At 34.5% G+C, this 11,173-nt stretch overlaps 1 protein-coding gene across 1 annotated transcript; it reads left to right on the forward strand.

Moving 5' to 3' along the window:
- The first annotated feature begins 6,835 nt into the window (after nt 1-6,835).
- LOC18037813 (homeobox-leucine zipper protein ATHB-6) lies at nt 6,836-9,241 on the forward strand. Its single transcript, XM_006426257.2, has 3 exons — nt 6,836-7,504; nt 7,625-8,001; nt 8,198-9,241. The coding sequence occupies exons 1-3, from the start codon at nt 7,438-7,440 to the stop codon at nt 8,768-8,770; spliced, it is 1,017 nt and encodes a 338-aa protein (XP_006426320.1). The 5' UTR covers nt 6,836-7,437; the 3' UTR covers nt 8,771-9,241.
- Nucleotides 9,242-11,173: the final 1,932 nt, after the last annotated feature.

Genomic DNA, 11,173 nt, shown 5'->3' on the forward strand with positions numbered 1-11,173 from the left:
CCGAAGGTCTCTCACTTGACCTTCTGCAAGTGTACTCCAGCCTTGTTGCTGCATTAATGTTCACATACCCTGTTTTTGACCAGAGTTTTTAATAACATGATATTTTATATGTATTATGCTCAACTCTCTCTCTCTCTCTTTTTTCTATTTTTTTAACTTAAAGCAGTTTATCTTTCTTTGCTGATTTCCAAATTTGTATGACTAAAAGTTTAGGATGTCATATTATTAGCAACAATAACCCATAAAAGTCTTTCAGTTTTAAGAATTCTTAACATTATCAACACTTAACATTGATCTCCCATTCAAATTAAACAGTTTTTCTCATTTTCTCTTACTCTGTTCTTATGTTAAGTTGTTAAGACATTATAAGTTTTTAAAATTGAGTCCAGACTATCTGTCTTGGTAAGTATTTTTTGTTTCTCTCTCTCTCTCTGTATTAAAGAGAGAAAACATGAGGGAAAAAATTAAAAGAGAAAGTTAACTAGTAGTGATTTTTCTTTATATTCTATTAATTTACTGCAGCTTTTTAGAAGCCTCCATAAGATTCTCAATTTTATTTTTACGCAGCCATCTAACTCTTGCTGTATTGTAGCCAAATAATTGCATCCAATTGCGGATCTTTTTTTTTTTTTTCCGTTTGTTAGTTTGGTTAAAGAAAGCCGGTGAAAGGTCTTTAAATGTATAATAGTAAACGTTTTCTCTTGTGGAGGCAGAAAAAAATTTGAGGTTTTCTCTTAGTTGGCTTCGACTAAATAATTAGTCCTGTTAAGTGGCATTTTGGGGTTTATTATTTTCAGTTGCTGGGTAAACAGCAAGACAATCCTAATTTCATTCGTAATTTCCAGTAACAGTAATGGCTCACCTAAACTCAGCCGAGAGAGACACTTCCAGAAAGAAGCAGTTGGCTGCTGTTGCTGCCCACTGGACTCATGTCATGCATCTAGTTGGATGTTACTACCTGTTGACAGAACGCAGTCGATTCAACAATGAGAATGGAGAGGATGATGCAGGGTTCGAAGAGATAGCGGAGGCAATCAGAGAAGCAGCAGATACTACTGCTACAGAAATTAGGGAGTCAACTAATCGCACGGTTGAAGCTATCGGCCAAAAGATTATTAAATAATGGGTGAGACCTAATGAAGAGTTTTTCAGGATGACTACTCTTGCCATGAAAGAGAAGCATAAATCCCCTCGGTGCAAAATTATATGGTGGATTTCGCTAAGTTCGATTATATGTAGTTGATGAAATAGATTTTGTTATTTGTTGTACATAACCCTTCATCTTTTAGCAACACCGGACCTGCAGCTAGGATAGCCAAAGGCCTAACTGGGCATCAGTTTCTAGAGCTCTTTAAACGAATTAGATTTTGTCATTGAAGTTCTAGTAAGTATAGAGTCGCCACGAAACTCTGAAGACACCTTTTTAAGTTTTTATTCATGAACCTTGGTCTCCTGTTTGGCTAAAAATATTTAACGTCTGGTTGTCTCATGTATTGACAAGACAAGTTTGACACATTCCGCAGCATCTCCTGTGAATTCAGTAGATATTTTGATAAATTAATTATGTCCATAATCAAACCACTAATCAAATATGAAAACCAGTTCAGCTAATAGGCAAACCCTTGAAACTTTCTGCAACCAAACCTTTGGTTCTATAATTTATTAATTGTACTTTTTAATGCAATTGTTGGAGAAGAACGAGAAAGTCTTTACAAAGAATCTACTTTGCCAGACTTTTCAACCAATCCTTTGGACAGCACTCACAAAAATATTAAAAGGAAAGCCGAAAACAAAAGCTGCCTACCACTAAGGGCTCTCTACACTCTATAAAAGGCCCACACTCACCTAATCAAAATCTTCTCTCTATTTTGTTGCTTTTTCATTTGTTTTTCTCGTTTATAGCCTCTAGGAGCTATCCCGAGAACAAAAAGCCCACTCTCTTTCCTAATCTCTAAAATAGATTGGCAACACAACACCATACGTTCAAGCCCGTACCCTAAAGTTTCGTTTCACTTTTAAAAATTGTCCTTTACACTTGACTTTAAACTAAGTGATAATTATTAATATGTTAACAAATCTAAAGTTTTCTGTCTGGTCTTACTCATCTTGGTTTTCTTCAACTTATTTTGTTTCTTGGCTATATATTAAGACAAGACACAAACTATAATTGGATTAGCATATGCATATGAGAGCAGAACTCTACAAGAAAAACATGCTTGCTTGTATCAATAACATCCACAAATCCACTTTTAATTTCAGTCCAAGATTTTCCACCTACTCTTGCTATTCATGGGGTTGGCCGCTGGGTTTTAAAGAGAGAATTTTGAGATGCTTTGGTTTTCAAGCGAAGGCCGAAGGGGAAATGACAAGACAAGTCCACATGGAGGCACACAACCTCCATCAGACGGCATTGGTCAATTCAGTCCTACCGTTTATTGATTGGGTCCTATACTCCTCTTGCTAAGCTGGCTGGCCGAGATCAAAAGAAAATAAAGTTGAAAATCCTTGGTATCTCTTGGCTTTGCATCTCCACCGCTTGATACCCACCAAGCTTAAATCTTTTTCCGCAAATTGTGAAATCGACTTGCAGTTTTCGAACCATACAATTTGGTGAATCAAAGTCTAATTGTCGATTAACAAATCAATATTCAATCATTCTACTGATTAAGTACCATAAAACAATAATATGTTTATAATAGACGTCAAGACCGATTTATAGTAATCCATTACAAAGCAAAACGGGAAATGATTCCTCTATCAAAGCAACATAACACCACCCAATTAATTAACCGAGGATTCTCTTTCAACTCTTTTAGTAACCTCTTACTTTCGAGACCTTTTGTTAATCGATGTCTCAAAATTATATATCTAGGTGGTCTTTAATGGATCAAAAATGTTACTACACGTTTTGACATAAGAAATTCTAAGATTTTCATTCATTTTTCAAAGTTTTGTTGTTGTAAATCATCTTAAAGCCTGCTTTAAGACACTCATTAACCCAAAAATTTTGAGTGATAGATTTTGATAATACATAATTTAGCCCTATGAATTCATCTGTTCCGTAGTGAACATTAATTAAGATAAAAAGTGTGCTGTGAAGTGATACTCGGGTTCTGTACGAAGTGATGATTTCGTAATTATGGACTGCAAATTATTATTATTATTATTATTGTTATTGGGGAGGAAAGCGACTGCCAATTAAAGTTAACATAGTGCCTGACGAGTACCATTTAATTTAGGGAAAATACTCACTATGCGTAGGCATTATCTATTCTTGAATATTAATTTGTTCAAGAGTTTAATCATTGCCCAAACGTAAGAAGCGAGAGTGCTTTTCAAGCTACGGCCCTTATCGTATCCAAATGTCATGCAAAATGATGAAGGTTAGGAAATCTGAAAAATACTATGCATGCACAGGGCATCTCAATTGTTGCAAGTCAGCGACACCAATAATTATATGTGTTGCCATAATCAAAATATCCATATATAGTCCACGCTTACGTCTTCTTCTCCATACACAATAAATTTTGTTTCATGATTGAGTTTAAGTTGCATAAAAATAGACCGACTGGATTCACATAATATGTATTTTGAGGCATATTGCCATATGCCCATGTATATACAAATGTACATTAAGTTTCACTTTACAGTCTTTAGTCTTTACTCATGATGTGACCCGGATTCAACTAAAAAACTCCCTTATATTTCTAGGCCTATAAAAAAAATTTTAAAAAAAATCAATATTATAGATGTGTATGTGATAGTAGAATATGGATAACATATATATAACGACTTAAATTTACAAAATGAACCAAATAGTATCTATACATACCATACATTATCGAGATAACAAAAGGAACATGCATATCACTGAAAGTATTGGAGAGAGGCACAGTGAATCATGAGTGTGACCATCTGCAAAACAAGTAAAAGTAAAAATTGGAAACCAGTATTAGAAAAGATCGATCCTACACCATTGCAGAATGGTTTTGATATTAATCATTGAATCCTTGGTTACAAAACACAAACTGTTCTGAGATGCAAGGGGCCAGGCCAGCAGGTTCACCATCTAATAGCATACCTTCCATTAATAGTTAATTAATTATTTATGGTCCAATGCTTGTCATCTTCACCAATTAAAATTAAACAGCTTTAATGAAAAGACAAACTTTCACTGATATGCATGGCTTGTTTGTTGCAACTCTATTTTTCGAACTGCAATTCCCCACATGCTCACAGCTCATAACTTTGCCCTTTCTGTGGGGTTTGTATTCCTGAAACTTGATAACCTAAGAATCCAACTCAACACGTGTTCTTGTCATTAAAAACCAATATATATACGTTTGTGGGTCACGGTTGAGCACTCACACTGTTGGATATAGCGGCAAGCAATTATCACAGTTGTGGCGTGGTGGGGTTCTGAGTTTTGATGCTGATCATACTACAGCTAAAATCCCACTTGTGCCTGCTGCCTCTTATCACAGCTTGGGAGATTTCGCTTATATGCTTTTGCATTATCTGCAGACTTTTCTAGAGAGAAATCTAAAGTAAAGTAGCAATTACAAAGTATTAATTGACCACACAACCGATTGAAACTCTTGAATTGTTATTCACCACAAACAGCTATTTCGTTTTTATTGTGAAAATGTGGTGAGCTTATAACGAATTTGTACACATTGAAAGGTATTGAGAAGTTGAACCATGTGTATATGAGTGCTAAGTTGGTTGAATTTGAATTTATAAAATCGAGCTACCGAGCTCGCTAATATTTAAAGAGGGGTTTAGTTTCCAATATTAATGCAACACTTTTTTCTTTGAAAAAACAAAAAAAGGTTAAATTTACTTGTTTCGTGGTCTCAAATTCTTTCTAATATCAGTATTCGATCAAAGAGGTCAATATACATATACAATTTTGTAGTTACCGTGGCCCATAAAATGGCCCAATAATGGGCTGTGGCCACCCCACTAGGGCCTACATTGAAGACGCTCTCTCGGGTCTCGGCTTCACTTCACAAACGAAAAAAAAAATAATTTTGCAAGTTTCGAACAGCCTCATGACCATTTTCATTCAGCTTCAGCCAGTGTGTTGCATCATCGTCTTAGTGCAAGTATGAAAGAATGTTCCTGCTAAAGACGCTGCACCGTTCGTTTTTCCACTGTCAGCTTTAGCTGAAAGAACTGAAACAATGGAGCTGTCGCAAAAAGATACGTAAGAGAACCACCAGGATGAATATCGTATTGGTATAATTGCTCGCTCTCCACCATATAAGCTTTTTGCATTAACCAGTAAAATTTTCCACTGCAGCTTATTTAAGCACAACAGATGGAAACATAGAGGAAAGTCATGCTACCCTCAAGCCTAGAACAGAAATTAGTCATTAATTATTAACTCTTGTCACGTCGAAATCACTAGCTCTAGCTAAAGAAATTGGATACCGATTGCTTCATCATCTGAGGGTTATCAAGCAATTCTAACTTTGTTCAAGAATCTTTAAATTAAGGTCCTTGAAGTTAACTGCCGGCATATATACATGAGGTAATGCACCGGTTTAGTGGAGTCTCAAATTAATTCTAAGCCAAAACATTGAATCAGAACATATTAATGTTAATTTTTTTTTTTCTTTTTTTTGGGAGGCTCTGGAATCGTTGATACTGAATTCATCGAATATTTATTTTGACGAACCGGTTTAAAGAACAGTACTTTTAGCTTCCTATTTTTCGAATAATCAAGTTCCTAGACTCGTTGAGAAGCTTTGAGATCTCATTCATGCAAATCAATCTCTACATAGCGTACGTACTCCCAGTGTATTGCTTCTTCACAAACCACTCATTTAATCTTTTGACAACAGAGATTTGACCCCAAACATAACATCTCAAACCAGTTGATCATTTAGATTTTCAGTAAATAATGATTCTCTTGATGATAGGTCATGACTCATGATTGTGCTTAATGATTCTTTTTTTTTAAAAAAATAATAATTATTTTTTTAATAGCCCGGAGACAGTATAATTATAGTTGAATAGTTCTAAAAATCCAAAAATTTTATTTTAAAATTTCATCTCAAATCTCAAATCATGTGTTTGTGCTAAAATTTTAGAATGTTTTTTTGGTTACTCATCATAGTTTTCCAATAAAGTTTAAATTCATTAGTGCCCATTTGATCACAACTGACGTTAAAATATATTTAAATTTGTGACAATTCTGATTATTTAAGATTAGGAATTTTCGTTGACAGATAAAAAAAAAATCATTTTTTAAATTTATTTACTCTTTGACAAAATACTTAAGATGGCTCTTACTTACGAATTTATCTCTGCTTATGATTAAAAAAATTAATAAAAAAAAAAGAAATGAAAGTCTTATGACAAAACAAATTTTAGAGTATAAAAAATTTTTTAAAAAAATCATTGTACATCAATAAAAATCGGCGATTAATCGCACCGACCATTGCCGCGTAGTGACAGCGGTGATACGCTGATGGCACCCAAATCTTAATTAGCTCAGATGCGGAGCCGAGCCGTAAAAACCGAGCCGTCCCATCCTTTTCCAAATTTCCAATTTCTTACTTCAACGTTCATCTCTCTCACGCTCTCGCAGTCTCCCTTTATAACCCTACAATAAAAATAAATAAATAAACAAATAAAAATCTCACAAAACGGTCGAAAACCGGACGACGACAGTCTATAGCCGGTGGCTGAAAAAATTGCATTTGCATTGAATTTTGGGCTCATTTCATTTGGCAGGCAAACTGCAGTGTACCTAACCCCAGTCAGATTCTAACCCAAACCCTGACCCAAGTTGGTTTATTTAAAGAGAGACCACGGGCAAGGCCGTGGCCAGCTGTGTTGTAATTTCTTAACTGGTTCATTGATCTCCCAATTCCTCTCTCTTTAGTCCAAATAATTTCATTTGTAGATGAGCAGTCCGAGACTATTGTGCTCATTCAATACTACTCAGCTCTCTTAAATTTTTTGTTGAGTAAGTGATGTAAAGAGAAAAGAAAGAGTGGAGTGAGAGAGTTTCTTTCTTTGATTACTTCTCTTGTGGGTCGGGTTTTAATTACAGTGAAAGTTTTAGATTGTTGGGTTTGTTGAGTCTTTTGTGTGTAATTAGTATTTTTCTTTTTTCTTTTTTTCCTGTTTTCCTTTAAATTCATTTTTATGGGTTCAGAGGGGCAACAAGTGTTAAATAGGGAGAAGAAATACGTTGAACTAAAGAGAGAAGAGGAGTTGTTGTACAATTGTAGTATTATTATACAGAACAGCGCTCTATTTTCAGACACGGCAGCTGCTCTTTCAAGTCCTAAAGAAGAAACTCCTCTTAAAGCTACTTCTTAAAACTTGAGAGATCCACTTAAAAAAATAAAAAATAAAAAAAATTTCCGATCTAAGAAAATAGATCTGCTTACTACAGTCGGCTTCACTTCATCATCAGGCATGAAGCGATCACTTTGCAGCTCAGATGATTCCTTGGGTGCTTTGATGTCCATCTGCCCAGCCACAGGTTGCTGTTAATTAAGAATACCAGACATGTTAATTTCAAAATATTTTCGCAATTATCAAATCTTTTCCTTACTAATTAAAAAGAAATAATTTTTTTTTTTTGTGATTTATTATCAATCAGACGAGCAGAGTCCGAGAAACAACCAAGTTTACAGTCGAGAATTCCAGACGATGTTGGACGGTCTGGATGAAGAGGGGTGTTTAGAAGAATCCGGAGGGCACGTCTCGGAGAAAAAGAGGAGACTGAGCGTGGATCAGGTGAAGGCCTTGGAGAAGAACTTCGAGGTGGAAAACAAGCTTGAGCCCGAGAGAAAAGTGAAGTTGGCACAAGAACTTGGGCTGCAGCCAAGACAAGTTGCTGTTTGGTTCCAAAACCGACGCGCTCGTTGGAAAACCAAGCAACTTGAAAGAGATTACGGCGTTCTTAAGGCAAATTATGATGCTCTCAAGCTCAATTACGACTCCCTCCAACACGACAATGAAGCCTTGCTTAAAGAGGTAACAATAGTTTAATTCTCTCTCTTTCTTTTTTTTTTTCCCCCCATCTATATATAAATAATTAAAGAAAGAAGAATATGACAAAAGTGCTTTCAATGAAACCATATAAATATAAACATATGTATATTTACATAACTACAATGATTAAGAATAAGATAACATGTTTTCACATGTATGTTGCTGTTATTCCACACAGATAAGAGAGCTGAAATCAAAGCTGAATGAAGAGAACACGGAGAGCAATATTTCTGTGAAACAAGAAGAGACAATTGTGCATGAGACTGATCATCAAAACAAAGCCACTCTGGATCGCGATCAAGAAAGCGATGATAAACAAGCCGCCGCTGTAGCTCCTCCTACTAACGTTACCGCAATTTCTCTAGCTCCTGCCGGTAACATTTCTGATGAACCTGATCAAGAACTGAACTATGATAATGGAGTGTTGGGAATCTCGCTCTTTCCAGATTTGAAGGACGGGTCATCAGATAGCGATTCGAGTGCCATCTTGAACAACGAAGATAACAACAACTTCCACAACAGCAACAACAGCCACAGCCCTAACGCTGCCATTTCTTCATCTGATGGTGTTATCATTCAGAGCCAGCCTCATCAACTTTCGATTAACTGCTTCGAATTCTCAAAACCAACGTACCAGACTCAGTTTGTCAAGATGGAAGAGCACAATTTCTTTGGTGATGAGACCTGCAATTTCTTCTCTGATGAGCAGCCTCCTTCTCTTCCATGGTATTGTTCTGACCAGTGGACCTAGCTAGATCAATCATTAAATAAGAACAAGACACGTGGGTGTTTATATGGGGAAGGAATTAATGGGCTAAAAAAAATTTCAGTAATGTAACTAAAATTTTCACTCTGCGAACTCTGGAAAATTGATCAGTCGATGAAGAAGAGAGAAGATGATGAGTGAAAACCGATGGGGGGTTTAAAGCAGTAAAAAGGATCAAATGCACGTGCGGACGAAAGAAGGGCAGAGAGAGTTCACGTGGGCTTGGGTGAAAGGTGACGCAATGGGTAAGGGGGGGTTTAGATTTTCACTGAGCCGTGCGGGAATGATTAGGTCGTAATTGCAAGGCTCCTTTCGTGTAAAAAAGAAATGAAGAAATATTTTCAAACCCTAGAGGTTTTTTTTTTTTTTTTTTTAATGAAAAAGAAATCCTGTAATGGAGAAATCAATAATCTTTTTCTGCTGCCATGAATGCCGGCTATTTTACTATCTGCTAAATTTAGCAACTACTTGTTTTCCTAATTTTGCAACTTGCCCAGCTATTTGAAAACTCACAGAAGCTAAACCAGCAACTATTTTGAAGGCGGCTTTCGATGTTTCCATAAATAAATTATTGGGTACTTGATTAAAATGCAGAATCTTTTCAAGGATTATTTTTCTCTTGATTTTCCTTGAAATTTTTTGTTATGAACATGATGGTATTATCCGGTTAATTTTGATAACTCGCCTTGAAATTGAGTGCTGTTGTTTAATGTTAAGGATCGTACATGGTAGCGAAATTGATAACTAGGTCAAATTTGGAAGTTTGCTTGCAATTTGCTGCTGCTTGCAGGGCTGTCCGCAGTTGGTTGTGCCATTTCCGGTGCTTGGCAACCTTGGTTAAAACTTAAAAGTTTTCATAAACTTTATCCCTCTTTTGACATTAATTGAATTAAAGCATAATAACTTTATAAAAACAATAATGTGCTATAATATGCATTAAATTATGGTATAAAATATTTATTATAATGTGCAGCATCTGGCATGATTATAGTGACAGATAGCTCGTGAGTTATATGATCGTGTAGCTTAACAAGTTCTTTAATTATAATAATAAAGTAAAAGTTCTCAGAAAAAAAAATCAAGTACATTAAATGCTAGCTACTGATCAAGGTCAAGTTGTCAGGATGGCAATGCAAAGCTACCTGTCAGGGTCAAGTCCTCCGGCTGGCGATGGTTAGTTTTGGTTTTGTATCTTTTAATTTATTTTAATTCAACATAATATTTTTACTAAATTAAGTGATGTTAATAAACCAATTTATTTAAAAAATAAAATAATTAAGTAAAATATATAAATAAAACAATTTATTTTGTTTATTTTTTTAACTCTAAATGCCGTGACCCTTGGTTTGGTTAGTCAGCACTTCCTTTTGAGTCTCTCCCCAGTACCTGTGAGAGTGATTTCTTATGCAAAACTTTAGTGGGCTTCAATTACATACACTTAAAAAGGTTTGATTATACATGTGTAATATATTGAGATTTAGGCTTTGTTTAGTACAATTTTTTAAGTAGAGATTATTTAAGTAGAGTTTTTACTAAAAAAATTTTGTTGTTTGATGTCAATAAGAATTTTTATTAAAAATTTATGAAATTACTTTAATAGTCAAGTTTTTTAAAGTCATATTATAAAATATAAATAAGATTGTCAAATAAATAGAACATATTTTATATATTTTGACATTTAAAAAAAGCTTTTCAACCTCTACTCTCAAAAATCCAAAATTTAAACTTTTACTAGTAGAGGTAAAATAGCTTATTTAAGTTTCAAAAACTCTATTAGAAAAACAACCAAACAACAACAAAAATTATTATAAGAGCTTATGGAATTAAATAAGCACTTATAACCATTAAATAAGTCATACCAAACAGACACTTAGGCTCCGTTTGGTACAGCTTATTAAATAGAGCTTATAACAGTAGAGCTTATAGCAGTAGAGCTTATACCAATAGAGCTTTTGGACAAAAAGTCATTGGGTGTTTGGTTGTCAATAAAAAAAGTATTTTTGAACCATTAAACTATATGATATTTTTTATATTATATATATTTAGAAAAGCTTTATAACCTCTACTCCCAAAAGCTCAAATTTTGGGCTTTTCCTAGTAGAGGTAAATTAGCTTATTTAAGTTAAAAAAACTCTATTAAAAAAATAACCAAACACCATAAAAAATTTTAAAAAGCGCTTATACGATTAAATAAGCACTTATGGCTTTTAAATAAGCCATACCAAACAATATTTAAAAAAAAAAAAATTAAGTAGACGGATAGTTTCATCCACTCAAATATAATTCAAGGTCAACTTTGTACAATTAAAACATATTTAACTTAATGTTTAAGGGTATATAGTACCACATAACATGTAAATAGCACCATTTTGTCAATGTGGTTAAAAA

Source organism: Citrus clementina, unplaced genomic scaffold (assembly GCF_000493195.1).
Source record: "Citrus clementina cultivar Clemenules unplaced genomic scaffold, Citrus_clementina_v1.0 scaffold_7, whole genome shotgun sequence".
In the NCBI taxonomy this organism is placed as follows: domain Eukaryota; kingdom Viridiplantae; phylum Streptophyta; class Magnoliopsida; order Sapindales; family Rutaceae; genus Citrus; species Citrus x clementina.

What these genes read in the sequence shown, in the direction of transcription:
- LOC18037813 (XM_006426257.2), top strand. Translation starts at nt 7,438, where the DNA reads ATGAAGCGATCACTTTGCAGCTCAGATGATTCCTTGGGTGCTTTGATG. An exon ending in GTCCATCTGCCCAGCCACAG is followed by an intron (nt 7,505 to 7,624) that starts GTTGCTGTTAAT and finishes ATTATCAATCAG; the next exon opens with ACGAGCAGAGTCCGAGAAAC. An exon ending in ATGAAGCCTTGCTTAAAGAG is followed by an intron (nt 8,002 to 8,197) that starts GTAACAATAGTT and finishes TATTCCACACAG; the next exon opens with ATAAGAGAGCTGAAATCAAA.